General features: G+C 37.3%; 1 protein-coding gene across 1 annotated transcript in view; it reads right to left on the bottom strand.

Moving 5' to 3' along the window:
- ipo11 (importin 11) overlaps positions 1 to 24108 on the bottom strand; it is a 232764-nt gene that overhangs the window by 105508 nt on the left and 103148 nt on the right. Inside the window, exons 17-19 of the mRNA XM_079826503.1 lie at positions 4610 to 4643; positions 4322 to 4362; positions 3570 to 3686 (exon numbers count right to left, since the gene is read on the bottom strand). Coding sequence (XP_079682629.1) covers positions 3570 to 3686; positions 4322 to 4362; positions 4610 to 4643 — 192 coding nt within the window. The remainder of the gene's footprint in view (positions 1 to 3569; positions 3687 to 4321; positions 4363 to 4609; positions 4644 to 24108) is intronic.

Below are 24108 nucleotides of genomic sequence, written 5' to 3'. Positions count from 1 at the left end.
TAAAACCGGAGACCGAGGGTGGCGCAGATATGACGCAATCGACAGGCGACTCCCTCACACGCATAGCTCACACGTCCCGGCTCCTTGGTTAAAATAGCAATTTTCTCACGATTTACAAATAGTTGAAAACATTTGGGATATTCTAAGTACTCAACTGAACAAAATATATAACACTGGCCTAGTGGTTTCTGGATATTTTACTGCAAAAATCCTACATAGTTCACCTTTAAATATTTAGACTAGAAACAAGACAAAAATACTAAGAGCATTTTTTCAAAAAATGTTTTTACCATTTTTGGTTTTGTTTTTGAAAGTAGTCTCATGCTAAAAAATTAAATAAAAAATAATTAAAATTAAGATACAATTTAAACAAAACGAAATTCACTTTAAAGAAAGCAATTCACTTTCTACAAAACAAAAACATTCACTTTCTACAAAACAAAACTCAATATTAACTCGATAAAACAAACTTTGATATTAAATAAAAAAAATAACATTAGCCTATTATATTTAAACATCAATATGAAGAAAAATATGTTTGACTGGTACTATATTTATAGCATCTGAGCAAACATTTGTGAATAAAAGCTTTATTGCTGTGAAATGGAAGCTTGAGTCTTAAATCTTTTAAATTATGTATAGTATGTCAAGGTTATTACTTACATCTGACAGTAATTTTGAGCTAATTTAAACAAAGAAAGCTTCAGTGCGTCCTCGCTCAGGTTTTTGCGTTTAATATTCACAGATGCTAACAGAGTAAACATTGCCTACTTACACACAGCAATGGAATCTGATGCTTTCAGAAATTAACAGCTTTTCATGGAGAATTATTCCAAGATTATTAAACGCGTCTCAAAACGATGTAGTTGAAGTAAGAATGCAGTACTTGATGTGTTTGTTTGAGTTGATATGTGATGTGATGTGTGGGCGTCGACTCCGGAGCCTCAGTATTTGAATCTCAATAGAGTGCGTGCTCCGTGGGCGTGGTCGCATTAGTGTATAATGAGCCGCTCAGGAACGACTAACATCTCTCCGCTTTCAAACAGATTACATAAACACAGAATATTCGTTTTTGATTTGGTTTACAGTGTTTAAACCCTGATATTTCAGCATTTCTTTAGACATATGTCTCATGTTTGTGAGGCAAGTATTCACTAAGCTAGAGGTAATTTTCTGAAGACTATCTGAATGAACGTCTTTGAGAGAGAGGCTGAAGATCGCGCATCATGTGGGTTTTCTTTATTTTGCAAAAAGCACAACAATTTGTTTTTATTGTGACTGTACACACAAAAAAATTGAAACTTAATAGATTATAATGATGTATAACACTTGTATGAATGATAAAAGTTATTTGAGTTATTTGAGTCTCTTTGGCACTGATAAGAAAAAAAAGAGAGCCGATTACTCGAGAGGGTTAACAGTTAACAGTAGGCTTGTTTTAAATGCAGAACATACTTAAATCCGAGTGCCCACACAAACATATTAAGTATTCGGTCTATTTTATCACGAAATTCATACGATAAATGCCGTTTTGACGCTCTTTAATTTGACGTGACAGATCACTGTATATGCGTGTCAGTTTAAACAGCGGCGTGCGAGTGAACGCGATCATTTCTTCCTAGTGAAAGAATAAACAAGAATCAACAGCTGAGCTGACGGTATGTTGAGGATACATTACAACTTACTGAAACGTTTCATTTGTTGTGTAATCACTCAATCAGTGTTTCATGGGTGGAAAGACGTCAATAAAACAGCTTGTAAACAATGTCACGTAGCATTACATTTACCTCAGGCAAGTCATTCAGTGTCCACAGCTGGCTAGTCCACTAGAGAAATGAAAACTCTTTCACTAAATATATGCTCTATATTAGCCTATATATTCATTATATTCTACTTAACCTGTTAGTGATGTCTTGATTATTTAATGCGTTTAAATTAATCTGTCATGAAAATGACAGCCACTGTGTATAAAGGATTATATTTCAACAACGAAATGGAGTGAAAACATATTTTTATAATTTGATTTAGAAGTAATGCAAAAACGTTGTGTTAGTTTACACGATAGCATACAATGTGTTATTTGAGTGTTGATTATTATATCTAAAAATACTGAATTTAGGCTAATTTGGGCTCTGTTGTTATATTATAGTTATGTATTAAACCAATGTTTAATAAAAAAATAAAAAAAAGTTTTTTGTACCGTTACACCCACATAATAAGCACTAATAAACATCCAATATCCTAGAAATATGCATGCCAAATAAGCAACTATATTTAATCGTGAGAATTAGAGCCTAAACTAAACTTTTTTTTTTAATGCTTCATATTCCTAAAACTAGGATCCTTCAGAAAGATATGCAGAGACAAGAAAACAACAGGAACTCATACGTTTCACTCTAATATTGTTAGTTCTTCTGGTGTTTAGGATTAATAAATTCTCCTTTACCTCGCCATTATGAATCATTATGAATTTCTGATCACCCAACAAGGCATCACCGACATGTAAAATGTGTTGTTGTGCTGTTGAAGGTCACGTTTCAGAAGGCACATTTTTGAAGCTCAAATTTCAGTAAACAGTCTTTTTAAACTCTAGAGGAAGTTCGGAGTTCTGAAAGTTACAGTAAGTTTTCATAGTACAATGAACTCTTATCTAAAAAAAAAAAAAAGACCTACTTGATTGCTCAGGCTAAAACCCATTTTCAAAATAGGAAACTAGGCAAACTAGGAGAGATTTCAAAATTGCGCCCAAAGATTTGATCTGATTTTCAAAAGCTTCTGCTAAGAACACTCCATGTGCCTTTTAAAACGTGACAGCCAGTTCAGATTTTAAACCATGAGTGACGCAAGCTTTAACAAAAGATGAAATTAGCTAAGCTGTGGCATGAGGAACTTGCAAAAAAGCAGTTAGAGACAGAGTCTGATTGAAAAGCATTTTTTCCCCCACAAGTTGTGAATAGAAAATGGGAGGCTAATACCGGTATGTCAAATAGATCTGTCAGGTGTCAAAAGTTACATTTCTGGGCTCATATTGACAACATTTATTTTTTTTCTCCTATGGTGGTACAGCACAGATTTGTGTGAGCCAAAAAAAGAAAACAAGAATGAAAATGAAAACACTTTCATAATTAAATGCGGGTCATTTGACTAATCTTTAAGCTGAATATATACCGTGAAGCATGGAATTATTGAATAGGGCATTAAATAACTCCTGTGCTGCACAAAATTGACACGGAAGGTTACTTCTGAAAGCTGTACACGGCACGACCCTTTGTAATTTATGCATGTTTGACATAACAAAGCTTAAATCACGAGTCTTTGTATGGCTAATATAACTGTCATTCATCAAATGGCTCCGAGTCAAGGCTCAAGCAATAGCTTACGGTTATTTAAGCGGGTTGTGGCCTTGTCCTCAGTCAGACTGGTTTGGTAAATGACATAACATCAATATGTGTCTTTCAGTGTGCAAAAACAACAAATACTAGCATTTGAAATAGAAAAGCATGGGGTAAAGATTACACCCTCTATGTTCGGATGACTTCATTTGACCTCTCATGATGACTGAAGCTCACCTGGATGCTGACTCTTTCGATGACGCAAGAAATAACGTGAAGAACTTGCATTTTGCTGTCGCATTCATTGACCTGTTGCAACAGCTGGAACAACAGGCTGAAAATAGACTCCAAGTACTGAAGAGGAATAAAATAGGTGTTAATGAAGACCTTTAAAGGGTTAGTTCACCCAAAAAAATTAAATTCTGTCATTAATTACTCACCCTGATGTCGTTCCAAACCCGGAAGACCTTCGTTCATCTTCAGGAACACACATTAAGATATTTTTAACGAAATCCGAGAGCTTTCTAACCCCTCCATAGACAGCAATGTAATTACCACTTTTCCTTACTTACCAGAAATTTTAACAAAGCGCTACGGCAGAACACCAGCTTACCATTGGCCGATGCTGTTCACGTGAGCAACACAACGCATGCGTGTGATGCTGATGCAGGAGCTAGCCAATGGTGAGCTGCCGTTCTACCGTAGCGCTTTGTTAAAATAGTCCATGTGACATTGTTTTCAATGTCGTTAATACCTTACTGGGCCTTGAAAAGTGGCAATTACATTGCTGTCTATGGAGGGATCAGAGAGCTCTCAGATTTCATCAAAAATATCTTAATTTGTGTTCTGAAGATGAACGAAGGTCTTACGGGTTTGGAACGACATGAGGGTGATTAATTAATGACAGCATTTTCATTTTTGGGTGAACTAACCCTTTAAATCAACAAATGAAATGCAATGACGTCAAATGTTCAAAACAACCATCTTACCGGTAAGAACTGCTCAGTTCTGAACTCGAAGTCATCGACGGGTGAGGCTGAGTTAAGTGTAATGACAGCAGGTGAGAAGCAAATACACTCCTGATTATCAGACATGCAGATGAATGAGGATGAGAGTGATTTAATGTTATCACACGGCACCATGCAAACAAGTGGGAATGGCTACGGGCTAAAAGGCAAACTAATTACAAGCATTCAGTTAAAGGTGACAAATGACCACTCTGGGGTAAAGTACTTGGAAACTACGACAGGCTAAGCATCACTCAGAAGAAAGGATATCCAGCTTTAGAGTTGTGGCTGTTTCGATGCGAACCTAAACAGAGAAAAAAGTGCATGATTATGCAAAAATTTATAAAGCATGATCTGCGCTTTGAAGTATGAAATTTTAATGGGAGAACGTTCCCCACCACTCGTGACACCAAATGTAATGGAAATAATGATTCTGTTTCAACACCTTCTGAGTTTCAACACCTTCTGAGCACCTTCTTTATATTAATAAACATTTCCATTCTTTTTGCTTGGCTTTAAGATTATTCATTTTCATGACTTTTCCACTGGTTCATATATATATATATATATATATATATATATATATATATATATATATATATATATATATATATATATATATATATATATATATATATATATATATATATATATATATATATATATATATATATATATATATATATAAATATATATATATATATATATATATATTTAAAATCATTTCTTTTTATTAAATATCTAATTAAATATATGAAAGCTGACATAACTAAATCATTTTTATTCAGTATATGGGTCAATGAAATGACGTGCATATTTTTGTGCCCAAGTGCATTGTTTCCTTTTAACATAATTTGAAAAAAGATAATTGATAATTTGATAAAATCATGAAAAAACATTTTATTCTATAAAACCTATTTAGTTTGAATACATTTGTAGAACCTAATACATATTTTATGTTTTGATATCTTAAACCCCCAAAATGTCAGGTGGTGCAACTGTCCGAACAAATAAACGGACTAAGAAAACTACTTAAAATGGTGACTTAATAATAAAAAATAAAAATAAATAAATACTATGGCATCATTTCAGGTTTGAAACAAATTTTATAAATATCAGTAGTGTTAAAGCTGTTGAGATCATTTAAAAACATTTTGTCCAGCAATTTGTAAATTCTTAAATGCCAGGGTGGCACAACTGCAAACATGGCTCTATTATTATGAATTGACAAGGTAATAACAGTAAACATGATAATGCATCATCCAGATGAACCCAGCTGATCCTTGTGGCAGAGTGAAAAGGTTTGTAGATCTCTCTTAAATGTTGGTAAAAACTGCTGATTTCAAGTAGGTTAGTACACTTTCAATGTCAGGTGGTACAACTATTCGGTATAAACTATTTTAAATATTTGGAATTTAAACACTTTGGAATGTTATTTAACAACTGAAACTTGTTTAAACACATTGTTCATGACTCAAAAATAAGCATTATATCAGTTTTGAAAAGATTTTTTTGAAGCTTGATTGTCAATGACCCATATGCCATGACACTACCGTTCAAAAGTTTTTATTTATTTCAAGAAATACTTTTATTCACTACGGATGCATTAAACTGATCAAACATGACAATAAAAGACTTATAATGTTACAATAGTGTTAATTTCGTCAGACGAGACTAAATATGTTCGTCAACAACCTTTTTTTCCCATGACTAAGACGAGACGATGACGAGACTGTCAGCGTTTTTGGACAATGGTGCAAAGACTAAATTAACATGCATTATTGTTGACAAAAAAGGACGAGACTAAAATGTTTTGCATAAAATAAAAACGAAGATAAAATCTCTTCATTTTCGTCTACAATCGTCTCTACTTTTTCATCATGAGATAGAATATTCAGCTTGTGTTTCACGAAGCACTCAATAGTTCTAGCGCTGTCTCAGTACATTTGAATGGCTTGAGCCGCGGATACACAACAGCTTCACTATACAGGTGTTTGCAGCAATTTTTGTACAGTACAGCATAGTGTGCATTGATTATTACTTAAATTTACAGTATCATTTTATTATGGAGAGTGGTAGAGATGCAACATTGTTAACATTAATGTTAATGTTTTTCTTGTATTTAGCCCTCAGGTATTCCTTACTAATTAGTCACACTTATACTCATTGGTGGTCAAATGTGACCATACACCTTAACTATTTTTAATTATAAATTATTTTTAATAATATTTATTGAATATTTTGAGGAGATCTTTTGGTACTAAATACTATTTGTGCAATAATTATGGTCCATTAATGACCACTTAAAACATTTTTCTTCTAATATTTTTTTTATTTATATTACAATTAGTGTAGTAATCAAGGTTAAAATAGAGAATTCCAATGCAAAGAGGCAAATTAGAGTCATTTTGTAGCTGAAAAGATAAAAAAAAAAGATTTGTAATGCCATTACCCACTAGGTTCCTGTTTGGCTCTTTAATCAATATACATGTAGTATAGTTGCTCAAAAAAGTATTGCAGATCATAACTTTTAGAACATACATTTTAAAATTTTAATAGTAAAGAATGCAAGCAAATATAATTTAACCCCAAAAAAGTTTAAAATAGTGCTAAAAGGCAAACTTATTTTTCCTTATATGTAAAGTAGTCTATATACATATGAATTCATACTGAATAAAGACCGAAATCGATATTTGTGCCCATCGTCTCATAAGCTAATGCTGATTTTAGGCATCTACGCTGTAAATCAACCAGTTGGCTATGGTGTTGTGCACATACATTATGCAGGTTATATATATATCTTATGTAACTTATTTTGCCACACAATATATTGAGTTTTTTTTTTGACTAAAACTAGACTAAAATATCGAGACTTTTAGTCGACTAAAACTTGACTAACAAAAAAAAGATATGTGAATGACTAAATATGACTAAAACTAACAAGGACCTTTGGCACAAGACTAAGACTAAGACTAAATAAAAAATAGGTGACAAAATTAACACTGTGTTACAACAAATTTCTATTTCAAATAAATGCTATTCTTTTGAACTTTGTTCATCCAAGAATCCTGGGGGGGGGGGGGGGGAGATCACGGTTTGAACCAAAATATTAAGCAGCTATTTTCAACATTGATGATAATAATAAATGTATCTTGAGCAGCAAACAAGCATATTAGAATGATTTCAGAAGGATCATGTGACACTGAAGAGTCAACTGGAGTAATGATGCTGAAAATATCAGTTTTGCCATCACAGGAATAAATTATATTTTAAAATATATTAAAATAGAAGACAGTTATTTTACATTATAATAATATTTCACAAAGCTACTGTTTTTATAAATGCAGCCTTAGTGAACATACAATACTTCTTTCAAAAACACAAATGGCTTACTTCGTTTTTCCTAGCCCAGTTTAATGTGCGCAGAAAACTATATTTTACACGCTTCACCTCCAAAGAACTCTTTTAAAGGACAGCCATTAATTTCACCTTAAATCAGTGTGGTACATGTTGACAAGAGACCTCTAAGCCTACTCAAGTTTCCTCAACATATACATCTTGAGAGCTAGCCTGTAACCAAAACAAAATTAACATCATTAAAAGGTCGTGCCGGTATGGGATAACGGAGGAGCCTGAGGGTGTTAGCAAGGATCGCATAAGAAGTACGACTCAAGCAGGTGGCTAATGACAGATCCCGCCACCCTCTCACAATGATCTATTACACAGGCTGATGGGACAGCATGCTGCACTCCACAAACAGGTTTATAACGAGCAATAGCAGGAGATGATGAAATTTCCCCAACACATCAAACTTAATGATCAAGCAATTTTCTGAGTAATAGCCAAGGGCCTGGAGCAATGCATTTATTAAGTAGTTAACTGACAAAGACCGAAACGGACAACAAAGACATCTTAACTACTGATTGGTCTGATTCGTCCCCGGATAGTCCTTCCGATAAAGGTCTGTTCTTATATCGTTTGGTTATCAAAAACAATCTCTGTCATGTTAATAGAAATGTTGGGAACACACACTTTCAGCCACTTTGTTCTTGTATATAGAAAACAAGCAGTATGTCAATTTAGAGATGCAAAATACCATACTGGACATCGTCGATATTAAATATTTTTTAATTTATCAGTAACATATATTGTACATTTAATTGTTCATTCTCATTTTTGTTATATAAACTATTACCGTTGCGGTTATTTAAAGTTCCCCTTATTATGGGTTTTTGAAAATGACCTTTCATGTAGTGTGCAACATATTTCTAAGTGAATGAAAACATCCGGCAAAGCTTTAAATCTGAAAGTGCGCCGTATATAGTTATTGTCTCTCAAAACTAAGAGTCGACTCTGAGTCAATTAAACTAATTGTTTTTTAAACGAATCGCAAGCCGCTTCGTTGTAACATCAAGACGAAACATTAGCATATTGCCCGTCCACTTATTGCGCGCACATTGTGTTTCATATTGTGTAGGTCTCTCTCCGGCTAACCGGTTAACTCACGTTATTACGTCTTACTGAAATACTTCTGCAAATCAGCTGGGGGTAATACCTAAAATTGGGCTAACATAGGCACTGTTATTGATACAGTTCACGCATGTGCACCGCAATAAATCAGAAACACACACACACACACGCGGGTTTGTTGATGGACGCGTACACTTGTTAATGCTGATGGTAAGGAATTACAGTTGAAACATCTCAAACTGAGTAGTATCACTGAGAAAAGTCCTGCTCAAGGTTCAGGTTGAATAACTAGTTCTTCCAATGTTTCATCATCGATTCAGACTCGCGCTGGGAGTGGTGTAAAAACAACATGATAGTTACTGTCTTTACAGTGTGTACAATCGCTGAGCTTTAGGAAGCCTCCGGGAGCTGGAGTTCAGTTATGGTAATGGACGTTTGTTTCCAAAATACGTGCTGTACTTTTTCCTGTTCTTCTCGGGTCTGTTCGCACAGAACAGTTGTGCCTTTACATCGTACACCCGCGCTGAGCTTTTGGATATTGGTTTGCGAATTTCCGACAGTTTTATGGACAATCTACAACTCCTTCCTGAGATCGCTAAGACACCGGTGACTCTGCACTCTACCCGGCCGGGCGGAAGTGCACGCAGACGGCGGCGTGATCGTAAACAAAGGCGGGGGAGACGTGGAGGAACGCGTGCTAAGCTAACGCTTACTCCTCATCGGCTCTCTTTACCCAGCATTTTCCTTGCCAATGTACGGTCGCTAGTGAACAAAATGGAGGAGATTCGACTCAGCATCACACACAGTAAGAAACTTTTGAACTGTAACGTCCTAATATTCACGGAAACCTGGTTAAACAGCGGAATACCGGACACCGCTATCGAGCTAGCGGGACGCCACACACTCCGGGCGGATAGAACATTAGATGGCTCTGGGAAGAGCAGAGGGGGTGGATTGTGCATTTATATTAACAAAGCTTGGTGCACAAACTCTGCTATTGTTGGGAGTCATTGTTCAGCTAACCTGGAGTTTCTCATGGTTAAATGTAGACCGTTTTATCTACCCCGGGAGTTCACCTCCACTATTATCACAGCAGCCTATATTCCACCCGATGCTGATGCCAAGCTTGCTATGAAAGAACTTCACGCAGCCATCAGTAAACAACAGACTGATCACCCGGAAGCTGCGTTTATTGTTGCAGGTGACTTTAATCACTCAAACTTAAAGTCAGTGCTACCCAAGTTTCACCAGCATGTTTCCTGCCACACCAGAGGAAACAAAACCTTAGACCATGTTTACACAAACATGGCCGGAGCTTACGTTGCGACACCCCTCCCCCACCTGGGACAGTCAGATCACCTCTCTTTGTTTCTCAGACCCAAATATTCACCCCTCATCAACCGCGTGAAGCCATCAATGAAAACCATCAAGGTGTGGCCTGCGGGGGCAGACTCCACACTCCAGGAAAGGTTTCTACACACAGACTGGAGTATGTTTGCTTCTCAAGCCACCAGTGGCGCTCACACGGACATTGACTCCTACACCTCCTCAGTATTGGATCATATCAATACCACCATCGACAGTGTTACAACCCAGAAACAGATCACCACATACCCAAATCAGAAGCCTTGGATGAACAGGGAAGTACGACTCCTGCTGAAGTCACGCAATACTGCCTTCAGATCAGGAGATGCACAAGCCTACAGCGCATCCAGGGCAAACCTGAAGAGGGGCATCAAAAAGGCCAAGCACTGCTACAAGCTTAAGATTGAGGGTCACTTTTCCAACTCTGACCCTCGACGCATGTGGCAGGGCATCCAGGCCATCAGTGACTACAAACCCCCCCACTCCACCCCCGCAGCCACTGATGTCAACTTCCTGAATGAGCTAAATTACTTTTATGCTCGTTTTGAAAGAGACAACAGAGAAACTGCCACCAAGCTCAAACCCTCAGCTGACCACCCACCAATCACACTCTCCTCCACAGATGTCTGCAAGTCACTGAGCCGGATCAGCGCACACAAGGCTGCTGGACCAGACAACATCCCTGGTCGTGTTCTCAGGGCATGTGCGGAGCAGCTCGCTGGGGTTTTTACAGACATTTTCAACCTGTCTCTCGCCCAAGCAGCTGTACCTTCATGCTTTAAACGCACTTCCATTGTGCCAGTGCCGAAACACTCCAGCCCGAGGTGCCCTAATGACTACCGCCCTGTAGCACTCACACCCATCATTATGAAGTGCTTTGAGCGGCTGGTCCTGGAACACCTAAAAGACTCTATACCATCCACATTGGACTCACACCAGTTTGCCTACCGCAGCAATAGGAGCACAGAGGATGCCGTTTCCATGGCACTGCACTCTGTGCTCACCCATCTGGACAGTAAAAACACTTATGCACGCATGCTGTTTGTTGACTTCAGCTCAGCATTCAACACTGTCATCCCATCCAAGTTAATAGCCAAACTTGGAGACCTGGGCATCAACACTTCAATGTGCAACTGGATTTTGGACTTCCTAACTGACAGACCCCAGAATGTTCGATCAGGATCCACCTGCTCCACATCCATCACTCTTAACACTGGTGTACCACAGGGCTGTGTGCTAAGTCCGTTTCTCTACTCCCTCTTCACCTCCGACTGCAAGCCTGTGTATGGAACTAATTCCATCGTCAAGTTTGCGGACGACACTACGGTGATTGGTCTCATCAGCAACAACGATGAGACTGCCTACAGGGAGGAGATCCAGCACCTGGCCACATGGTGCGCTGATAATAACCTGCTCCTCAACACCACCAAAACGAAGGAGCTCATCGTGGACTTCAGGAAGGAGTCAAGAGGCACACACGACACCATCCACATCAATGGAATGGCTGTTGAGCGTGTCTCCAGTTTCAAGTTCCTGGGGACCCACATCTCGGCGGACATGTCGTGGACGACCAACACCTCCAGCCTGGTCAAGAAGGCTCACCAGCGCCTCTTCTTCCTGAGGACACTGAGGAAGAATCAGCTCTCCTCGGCTATCCTGGTGAACTTCTATCGCTGCGCAATAGAAAGCATCCTGACCAACTGTGTGGCAGTGTGGTATGGGAGCTGCTCTGTTGCGGAGCGCAAGGCACTGCAGCGGGTGGTGAAAACTGCCCAGCGCATCACAGGGACTCCACTGCCTGCCATCGAACACATCCAGAGGAAACGCTGCCTGCATCGAGCTCGCAGCATCCTCAAGGACTCCTCTCACCCAGCCCACAGACTGTTTTCTCTCCTGCCCTCCGGCAGGCGTTTCAGGATCCACCGGACCAGGACCAGCAGACTAAAGAACAGTTTTTTCCCCAGAGCTGTCTCTTTATTGAACTCAAACCCCCGTTGATCCACTTCCCTCATAAACTGATAACTCTCCTACCTCACATCTGCCTTCACTTTGTTATTTGCACTACTGACTGTTTATTACAGTAACAACTGTTTACTTATGCATTCTGCACCACCATACCGTAACTGGATTATGCTCATCTGCACTGCCGACTGTATTTACAGTAACAATGTTTACATTTGCATTTTGCACCGTACTTCTAACTGGAATATGCAACCACTTTCCACTGCACTTTTACACTTTCTTTCGGATAGCTCTGTCCATAATTTATTGTACTAACTTAATCCACTGCTATATTCCTCATATTAGCCTAACATATTATTGTATACCTCTAACTGTAAAATTCTGTTCAAGTAATAACCGTCTGTATATTTATTCATAGTACATATTCACCTGTAAATTCTGTTTATAGTAATAGCCATCTGTATATTTATTCACTGTATATATTCATCTGTAAATTCAGTTCTACTTATAGTAATAACCATCTCTCTACTTATACATATTTATATATATTCAGAACATTTTTATGTCCTGCACTTACGCAACCATTGTATATATCCTGCACTTGCTGCTATTGCACTTCTGGTTAGACCTAAACTGCATTTCGTTGCCTTGTACTTGTACTTGTGTAATGACAATAAAGTTGAATCTAATCTAATCTGTATGCGTTAGACCAATCACAACAGACTGGGCCATCTGACCATTCAGAGCAGAGTAGGCTCGTGGAAAGGAGGGATTTAGAGAGTCCACTGGCCAAAGGTTGCAGCCCAAAAAAAAAAAATTGCTCCAATGCACAGATTTCAAATTGCATATTTTTTCTAATGCTGCCTTTTGTGTTCTTTGTATTATAGTACAAAATAATATTATAGTAATATTATAATACAAAATAGTATGTCCCACGGACAAGTGCACACTTCAAGTGCACTTAGAGCGTGTCGAAATACACTTTTGCTAGTTTAACGATGAGAAAAACATTCTCACGCCAGGCGCATGGTCCAAAAGGGTTGACCTAGTCTCTTAATGAGTCATGGGTGTGTTTTGGGCGTAACATGCAATAAACCAATCAGTCTCATCTCAAATTCCCTTTAAAAGCCAGTTGTGCTTGGATTCGCTATTATTTACATGGAGGAATTCGCGAGCAGAAAGATTCTCCAGAGAGGAATCCTTTTATTTTTAATATTTAAAAATGTTTGTGTGCTGCTGCGTGTCCCTGTGTGTGTAATAAAAAAAGTGTACGCACGTTGTGCACCCGCCTATAGGCACACGTTAAGGCCTGGGTATACTTCGGCCGTCCGCGTTCGTGCAACGCCCGCATGACGTAATTTTCGTCATTCGGAGGGCTCGCGGCCGGCCGCACACCGAGTCCGTGTACAACAGCGCATGCGCCAGCAGTACAGAAGAGTCCACTAGGTGGCAATACGCACAGTATTGAGCACAGTGTTCAGCCGTCGAAGAAGAGTGTGCAAAGACCGGTTCAAAAACAACACGCTTGAAAAAAAGAGAGAATTTTTGATTCTTCAGTGTTTCTTCCAAACTATGTTGCAATGGTGGATGCACTACAGTTCTTCTCCAATCATGCCCAGCGAATGTCCCGTTGATGACAGGACTCAGTGCTGCCCTCCGATGTCTGGTAGAGCATAGAAAAAAAATGTACCGCGCATGTGTCGAACGCAATCATCCGCGCGCATCTGTTGTGTAGTATACTTTGAAAGACGCGCGGACAGGGCTGCGCGCGTGACGCGTCCGGGCGCGGTAAGTGAAGTATACCCAGGGCTTTACTAACGTGCCCTTTAAATAACAAAAAATATTGCGCCATTGACTAGACCAGGTTTTTGTTGGTCAATGGCGCAGTCGTTTTCAGTTGTCTCAAAATAGTAATGCGCCAACAATGCACCTGAACACACCTCGTTTTCAGACCAGCATGCCCATGGGCGAACAGATGGGCGCGAGTGCATTTGATATTTAAACAACATGGCACTGGACATGAAAATGATAACTGCGTCAGGCTGAAACTAGCAAAAAACACTTGCGTCGCGCCTGGTGTCGCATTGCGCCGGGTGTATGATAGAGCCCTTACACTCAGTTTGGGGTAACAGTTTCCCCCCAGTAAGTCTGTGGGAATATAATTATCAGTTTATCTGTATCGGGCAGAATTATAATATCAGCAAGTTGTTAAATTATCTGTTTTACCACATTTGTGTAAATTAAAAGGTAACACTTTATGTGCCATTTTTACACATCTTGCATGTATTTATAGGCAAAACAGTAAATTATGCATAATTACATGCAACCAACCCTAAATCTAAACCAAAATTGTATATTAAGTACAAGTCGTTAATTAATATTTCTCCATAATTGTATAATCACACTGTAACAAGGATATCTTAAAAACATTGTTAGATGAACAAAAGTATGGGATTCAGATACAGCAACTGTCAGTGTGAACATCCCATAATTCTCCAGAAGGCTACAGCTGCACTCGTGGAAGACTGTAAGGGAAGCGCCTCACAGGTGGTGCAGTCTGCACATCATTTACGCTCCTACAGTATTTAGCCGACCAATTAGACGCACACAAACCTGCTATTTTCTTAGTGTTTCATTGCTGACTGTAAAGCATGTAACTAACAGAAACAATACCGTCAGTTAGCAAATTCAATCCATCTTCATTGAAATGGGTTTAGGAGGGCTTACATATTCTACAGAGGAATTAAAGCCGAGATAAGCAGGGCTGCCTTCTCTCTCAGAGGCATCTGCGGCATAAAACATCAAACACCGGCTGAAAATAAAGCACTCTGCTCCCTGCCAGAGTACAGAGTGCCCACCCAGTAGATATGACAGAATTATGAGTGAGGAGATGGGATTCTGTGACAGTAACCCTTTAACAAGGTATATGCCTGCCTGCAGATGTCGGACGGGTCCACGTGCTACCTGGCCAACCAGAGCGGGCGATCAGCATGGGTCTGCTCACCCAAAGGTTCTGCCTGCATCACTGTTATCAGCCTGCTCAGCCTGCCTCCGTTATGGATATGAGCATCTAATCCTGCTTTCTCCAGCTCGTCTGAATGAAGAAGGTGGTGAATAATAGCTATTAGTCTCCACAAGCAATCGCAGAAGACACAGCTGCCACAGTAATTCTCCCACAAGACTTCCCACGCAGACACACATCCATGCACTGTTCATTTTTTACAGTGTTTTGTTTTAGCTCTAGTTTTTGTGTTTTGAAGAAAATCATTTATATACAATAATAAAATACAAAGTCTTTGAGAAAACTACTATACTTCTGAAATACTATTTATAATAAATTTATTCTTCATGCTATAGACACAACCTTACAGGCAAAGTATGAGCCAAAGGGTAGGGACACTTCATTTTTGAAAAATCAGTGGCAAAAAATGTATATTGAAATGATATTTTAAATTATATGGTAACAATTTACAACAACTGTAGTTGGTTACATAAGGAAACATGAAAATAATAAAAATAGTAATTTAGCATTTAGTAATCTTAATTAAATGTTAATGTCAGCAATTGCAAAAACTTTATTAAAAAAAAGTTGTATGCATTATTATTATTTAAGCTAACATGAACTATGACTAGTTGTATTTTTGGTAACACTTTATTTTAAAGTGTCCTTCTTACACATATTGCATGCACTTGCCATAGTAATAACAGTAAATTATGCATAATGACATGCAACTAACCCTCAACTAAATCCTAATCCTACCATAACCCTATAGTAAGTACATGTACTTAATTAATATTAGTCAGTACTTAAATATATAATTACACTGTAACAATGACACCTTAAAATAAAGTGTAACCATATTTGTATTAACTAACATTAATTAAGATCAACGACAACAAATGTATTGCTCATTGTTAGTTAACAACATTAACAAATGGGAACTTATTGTAAAAAAAGTTATCAATTATATCATAAAATATAGCATATTAATATTATAATATACAATAATTATATCATAAATTACATCTGATAACTATAATAACAAACAATTTGATATAAATAGAATTATATTTATATCAAATGTTATCATCTTTTTAAAAATATAATTATTATATGATGGATTTTCATAGTTTACTATTAAAAGTCTGAATCTGGGGTAACTTTAAACACCAAATATTTTTTTTTGTATGTTTTAAAGTGATCATCCAAAGATTTGTATTTTATTTTAATTTAATTACATTTATTTTTATTTTTAATGAAAATAAATAAATAAATAAAATTCAGCAAATAAAAGTGCTAGAGGTTTAAATTTTTTTTTTTTTTGATGTCTAAGTGAGTTTAGTTTCCTGGTGTTTAGCTGTTTTTGAGACTCTTAGCATGCTTGAAATTGCATGAAACTCGACACACACATCAGAGATGTCAGTCAGTAGACATGGGCAAAGCCTCAGAAACGGGCGTGGTGGAGGGGCTCTATAGTGCCATCTTTTGTCAAAAGTGGGGGGGTTAGTTTTATCTGCAGTCACCAAACTCTGTATATATATATATATAGTTCTCTTCGAGCCGGACAACTTTCTAATTTACAGTCATTAGCTCCGACCAACAGGAAGTCAGATATTTTGGTTTGAATGTGAGTTTTTGGATAAATCAGGCTCTGAGTTTTTACGTCTCCTCGTAGGCGATTTATTAAATCTCCACCAAACTCAGTCAACATGAAACAAAGATACGGAAGATGCTCAAAAAGCTCAATAGCCATTATTTGTTGTTTTTTCTTCTGAACACATTGTTAATAACTTAATGTTAAGCATGTTCTCTTTTTTCTATTTATTAAAATGATCTATTTCGTCATGATGCTTCTTTTGGGCTTATCTTCATTATTGCTGACAAAATCAAAAACCTCATTTTGAGTCAGTAATTTTTATGAGATAAACATAACAGATGATACGAAACGAAAATGCTAATATGGATATTTAAATGTCAAAACAATAAAGAGAAGGTCGTTTTCCCCTAGTAACAGAGCGCTGCAAACGAATGCTGCTGCGCGAGTGTACAGTATTTGCAGATACAAGCTGTATATATGTATGAGGGTGCGTGCATATGAAAATGATTAGTCTATTCTTTTCAAGCTGACAAACCATGAAATAGAAGTAGCCCGATCTCATTTCCTTTGCATAATGGAGTTTGGGCAATGTTGAAACATGTAAGATAAATGATCTACTGCTGTGTTGAAAGCTCCTGGAGGCATGAAAGCTCCACCGTGTCCAACTCTGGTGAGGTCCCTCATTTCTGAACAGGCCAAACGCTGCACATTCTTCACATTACCTAGACATACAGTGTTATTAGCAAGCTTTCTTGTTGTGCCTAGGATAGAGGTCAATAATTAGAAGACCACAGATGACATCCTTTCAGACCACCTTTTTTTAAAAAAGTTTAACACTTTAAAAATATTTTAAAATGCAATTAACGCATCTTCCTTTGGCTTTGCTACAGTATATGATCATGCTATCATTTATTCAAGTGCCATTAAACCACTCAAGCGCGATAAGATGCAAAAAAAGAACTCAAATATGTACTGGCTGTGAACAAACATTTATATTTCTTATTAATCTCAGTCCTTGATAGATAAAATATTATTGGTAAACGTATATTTTGACAAACAAAGAGCATATTGTTTAGTTGTTAAAAAAAAGACCACTCTCTTGTACAGAAATCAAAACCAAACAGACCACAACATGTCAATAATTAAATGGTGGCTGACTGGCCTATAATGAGCTTTAATTGGACCCAGGCAATGACCGATGGGTTGTTTTATAAGCAAGGAGGGTAAAATCTCCAGAGTTGTTGATATGAGCCGTGTAAGTGTAGTTCGTCTTTGCCTGGAGACTCCAGGCCCGAGGCAACTGTCAAGTCGACTCTAACTGCGAGTCTGCACACTGACATGACAGCACCTCCAGAGCGCCCTCGGCTCACCATGCTCAGACGACGTGTGTTTGTGGAAAAAGTACGAAGGTAGAGTCCGCTAATGTGCACAGAATCTGTGTAGTGCCCGTCTGCTTGCTGGCTTGTTAAAATGTGTTTCAGTTGAAGTTATGCAAATAAGAAAATGAACTCTAGATAGTTACATTTAAAGGGTTTGCTCACCCTCAAAACAGTTAAATTCTGTCTTACACACAGACAGCTCATGATCTGGTGTTTCCACAGTATTTTTTTCTCTACTATGGAAGTTGTGACAGATATTTCACTGTTACAAAGTCAATGGCTAACGTCAATTGTCTGGTTACAAACATTCTTCAAAATATCTTCTTTTGTGTTCAACAGAAGAAGAAAAAAAAACTCATACAAGTTTGGAACAACTTAAGGGTGAGTAAGTTATGACAATTTTCTCTTTTGGGTGAACTATCCCTTTAAGCTTTCCTCATAGTTTCCAACATTTTTGTGGACGTATGATCACAGCATTTCAGTGGCTTTGTAATGAGATGGGTTTGTAAACCTCTTCTTACAGAAACAGTTTTAAACCAAAATAAAAGCTTTTGCAAGTGAAGAAATCAAGACAGTATTCTAATTTTACTCTTCAATTTGTTCATTGAAAAGGGATTGGAGGACTTGATGCATTTAACTTTAAAATATACAACATTTCTTCCAAGGTCAAGCCCCATACAATCCCACGTGAACCCCTGGCTAGTGTGGAAATACTTTGAATATTGAAGAAAAAAAATTTAACATATGGTTGTCCTGGATATCCAATTTGCACAAAATGTGTATGCAAATGAGGAAACGCATAGAATATGTCCGGGAACACCATCCCTCTGTGCAGATAAAGGTATGTTTATAACTTAAGGCCGAATGATTTCTGGGATGCAGAGGGAATCCGGGAATCCAGTCGTGAAAATTGAATTTACAGTATAACGCAGATGTGACACGCAAACAGACGGATGAATGAATAACTCGAAAGTAGAGCTGTACAATAAATCAAATCGCGACATGGTCTGTGAATATTAAAGCGCAAAACACTGCTATATAAATATATGATCTGCTTGTTCTGTCTCCATGTGAATGAGCAGCGCAGTTCCGTCTACTACATACTCAAGCACGCATGATGCTCACGGTGTTTTTAACAACCATAAAAAACCATTGTTCTCAAAAACCATATTTGGATATGAACAAATGAAACTTTCCAGAGCTAATCATCATTTGATTTGAATAAAAACCATTGTCAAATACACTCTGAAAAAGGTCTACACTACAACCCGTCAAAACAAAAGTTTGGTTTAACTAAAAGAAATGACATATAATGATATATTACTATTGTAGGCCTATAATAGAATGTACTTGTCAAAATAATAATACTATTAATAATAATAATAATAATAATAATAATAATAATAATAACAAGAACAATAATAATAATACATAATTTAAACATTATTTAAGAATATTTTTTTTTAATTTAGTAAATCTCAGTTTTGCAGCACTTTGCCAAAAAATAAAAGGATAAAAGTTTGTTACATTTTATTTGATTGCCACCGTTTGATCATATATTTGTATTAAAGGTCCCATGGCATGAAATTTTCATTTTATGAGGTATTTCAACATTAATATGAGTTCCCCTAGCCTGAATATTGTCCCCAAGTGGATAGAAATGTTGATCGGTGTAAACCCGAGTTCTGGCTGTCTTTCTCTGCCTTTGAGAAAATGACAGGCCAGACGAGCCAATCCTGAAGTCTCCTGGTTTGACGTCCAAGCAGGAACGGTTTCCTCCCTTTCCTCCGCCCAGAGAATCTGGCACGCCCATGCAAGCGCCCGAGAGATCATTGCTTGTGAACGAGTGAACGCTGGCAGTTTCTCAGTGTTTGGATGTACAAATGAAAACAGAAGTCATTTTTTCAGTTCCTTCTGATCTGTGATCAGTGATTTCTGATGTGTAGCTAATTATTTATTATTAGTGCACACACTGCGGCTTCTCTCTCTCCAGACAGAACGGTGTTTTCGTGTTTTCTATCTTGTGAGTCAGTGTTTTTGTACGTCCTCGTCACGTCTATCTGTTCTTAAATGTGCATACAGTCGTTTCTGCTCAACATCGGCAGAGCCACATCTTTAGAGATAAACCTCACGCACGCCGAAGCTCGGCCTTCAACATCCCCGACCCCCAGTACTGCATCTGGCCCACAGCGGAGGCACCAAACGCAGCGCGAGATTAAGCAGAAGGGGGGTAAGCGTGAGGGTATCCGGCTAGGCTAGCCAGCTTTCCCCACAATAAACTGGATTACATTCGATTACTGCTGTTGTGTCTTTGTTTGCGCTGTGTAAGTTACTCAATGCGCGTCACTGACGCTTTTCATATGATTGGAACATATCTAGAAATAATGCTTTAATCAAACTTACTAACTCGTTCATCTCGCTGTAATGGTACATTGCATGTGTTACAAAGTTGGTAGAATAATGATGAAGACGGGCTTGGCGTGACTGGGACTCGTGTTTATTCAGAACTCTCAGATACAAACACAATAAACTCGCGCTGACAGACAGCGCTCTCACAACTCAGTAGTTACTTTAAATAACTTTGTTAGCAATCGCTCCGTCTCCGTGATGTCCGGTTTGCGACCGAATCATTCTTTTGAATCGGTTCTTTTTAGTGAACCGAACCAGTTCACCAAATCGGACTGAATCGTTCTAAACGGTTCGCGTCTCGAGTCAGCGCTGATCCATAATTTACTAAAGTTACTAACTTTCTGACATGAGTGACAGTCCCTCCGACTAGAAATAGACTAATAACCTGAAGTATATTCTAGTAACTACAACAGTTCACCCTGAACTGAGACATGCTGAGAGAACCGATGTGAAGTGAACTCAGGTCCATCCGTCTCTCTGGCAGCAGCTCGTGCGTCGTAGACCTCGTTAAACCACGCCCCCTCCGCTCATTTCAAATGCAAAGATGTCAGCCAATCACAACAGTGGGCGTTTTTACTGAAGTCTCACAGCAGACACGCCTCTTGAAACAGGGCAGTCAGCCACAGGGCAAACAGCAGTATAGAAAAAATGCCTTTTATTTCTAAATTATGACATTTTATGATGTAAAAATCATACTAACAATATGAGTACACCTCAGGAAACACAATAAAATAATAGAAAAATGCCATGCCATGGGACCTTTAAATAAAAAGAAAAATGTCATAGGACTCTATTCTTAAACATTTTAATAAATTAATTATAAAAATAAATTGCTAATCTAATTCATAATCATTAATTGAATTTAGCTGATTAGACTGTTTTGTTTATTAAAATTTCAATAAAACATAACACATGGTTTCAAGGTTGTTATAATAAAGCATTTGTTCAACCAAAAAAAAACTGTTTTCATTCATTTAACGGCCATTTTAACTGATGATAATAATAACTATAATAATTTAATAATACAGTTTATGTATTAAATAATTGTTTAATACCGTGATGCTGTGAAACTCATGTTTTCTGAGAATCGTTATATTGTGAAAATCTCATTCTATTACAACCCTACACGGGAGAGTCCCCCACCCCCGTTGTTTTAAAAAAACTCAGTAACTTTTACTCTGAGTACATTTTAAATGAACTACTTTTCACTTTTACTTGTGTAGATTTTTAGACAGGTAATTTTACTTGTACTTAAGTAAAAATTTAATTTAAGTAATATTACTTTTACTTGAGTAATGAAATGTTCTACTAAACATGAGAGTTTCCAACTCTGTATATGCCTCAGGTTTTACATCCATTATCGCTCTGTCACCGACTAGGGACAACATTTCTATGCCAGACACATTTTGGATGAAATGTGAAATTCATTAAATGAATACATTATTGGCATTCCCAGTTCCTTTTTTCATCGTTCAATAATATATATTCGCAGTTCACACTCTGGAAGGGTTCGCTGAGTGAAACGGAGCTGGGTTTTAACTCGGTTTGATAAGTTAATAACAAACGTGTAAACTTTATTTGGATTCCCTGTCACACGTACCTAGCAGCTGCACAGCTGAAGGAGAGTTAATAGTGTTTGGTGAGCCCATGGTTTGCCACGTTCCCGTGGTCTCTGACACCAATTTCCCGTGGCATGTACGTAAATACATACACAAACACCCAAGCTCGGCGGGGAGCTCCCATACATTTGAACAGCATGCTAATGGTCTGTCATCTCCACAACTGAAATATTTAAACTGGATCTACTGAGCCTGTGGAGCCTGCAGAGGTGATATGACATGAGCGAATGGGTCGCTCATCACTGACTTCCATAAATACACTGAACAAATCCATGAATAAATAAGTACATGTTAGGATTGGGAAGTATGACGACGTAAACAGCGCGATGCTGGAAAAATCCACATGGATTATCAATGAGCAGGACTGTGTTACACTTTTTACATGCTATTTGAAAGCAATGAAGAAACATGGAATATAGAAATACAGAATAGGACGTGTCCCAAAAGAGTAAAAAATCTGTTATTATGAGATGCTTGCACAATGAAATGCAGATTACACAAAGAATATGCATTAAAATATGTATACTGAGTCCACAATGATGATCTACAATTTGAAATGCAATTTAAACCTAGTATTAATCAGGTTTATTATCGTTAAATCAAACTAAATCTATTAAAAACATATCTGTTCTGCTAAATTAAAATATAAATATTAGTTACTTTTTATTTGAACTAAACAAAACAAAAAATCTAAATTTAGCAAAATAGTTCACTGGAAATAAATAAAAACTAAATAATACTGAAATAAAAATAAATTGAACCTGAATAGCATTATTAATAAATAAATAAAATGACAAAAGCACATCAAATTACTAAACAATAAACTAAAACTAACACAAAAACCCAAAATAAAAGCGAATTCATAATATTAATAAAATATAATTAGTAAAATGACAACTAAAACACTGCTATAAATAAAACAAAACTACATAAAAATTAAGAAATATGTATTTATTTTATTTTATTTAAATTGTATGTCAATAACAACCTTTCCAAATAAATAAATAAAGAATTTTCACTAGTAGTTTAAGACTTTTGGACCCCACTATACCCCATTTAATTTCTTGCAAAAATAAGTATATTGTGATTTATACAGTTACCATGATATAAAACTAGTTCTACAGTGATATAAGATTACCGTCCACCCCTAGTACATATTCATCTCCAAGCGTTGCACAGCAATAACATTCACCACCAGTATGATGACGACAGAGGTGCAAACTGTGCCGTAATCAATCCCTTAAATGTAAATGTAATCAAGCCGGGAATGGACAACACGTATGAGTTAAACCTAGATAAAATGCTTGGCTGATTTTATGCTACCATACTCATTTTAAAAATGCAGCATTTCGTAGCCAGTGACAGCAATCAAAATTCCAATCAGGTTGACGGAAATGAAAATGATTTGTGGATCGCCCTTCGCTTTGAATGTTTAAAGAAATCCCAAAAACACTTTTGTGATAATTTCCCCCCCTCTCCATCACCGCATGAACGTGTCCACTCTGCCAGCTGATAAAGCTTTCATTCCATTTTCAGACTCCGATAATCCCAACAAGAAAGGATTCTCACAAACATCTGTATGCATATGATGAATTCCAATAGCCAGACGTCCTAGTTGCTAGCATATAAATATATGTTTCCCACATACTTGAAAACCTCAAAAGAGAATATTATGGATGTGCTAAACTAGATACAGTATTTTCAGCTTGAGACACATTTTGAAAAGTTTGAGAGAATTGCATTGGCAAAGACGACCAAAGACCTCAATCTGTTGAGTACAAATACCAACGACTGCACAGCTCTTCAGTATGAATAATGAATAGTCTAGTAGTGCAATAAAAGGTTATTGATATTTAGTCTACGTTTCCGTAAAAATTCGAGCTACAGATTATGTAAAATAATGGGAACATTGCTCACAGCTGGTTATTTGAAGTCAGACAGTAACTGTCTTGAAATGTATTGTTGAA

The sequence above is a fragment of the Gobio gobio genome, assembly GCF_949357685.1.
Source record: "Gobio gobio genome assembly, chromosome: 10".
NCBI lineage: Eukaryota > Metazoa > Chordata > Actinopteri > Cypriniformes > Gobionidae > Gobio > Gobio gobio.
Note: the sequence above shows the minus strand (reverse complement) of the source record. Positions and strands in the feature narration are given on the sequence as shown.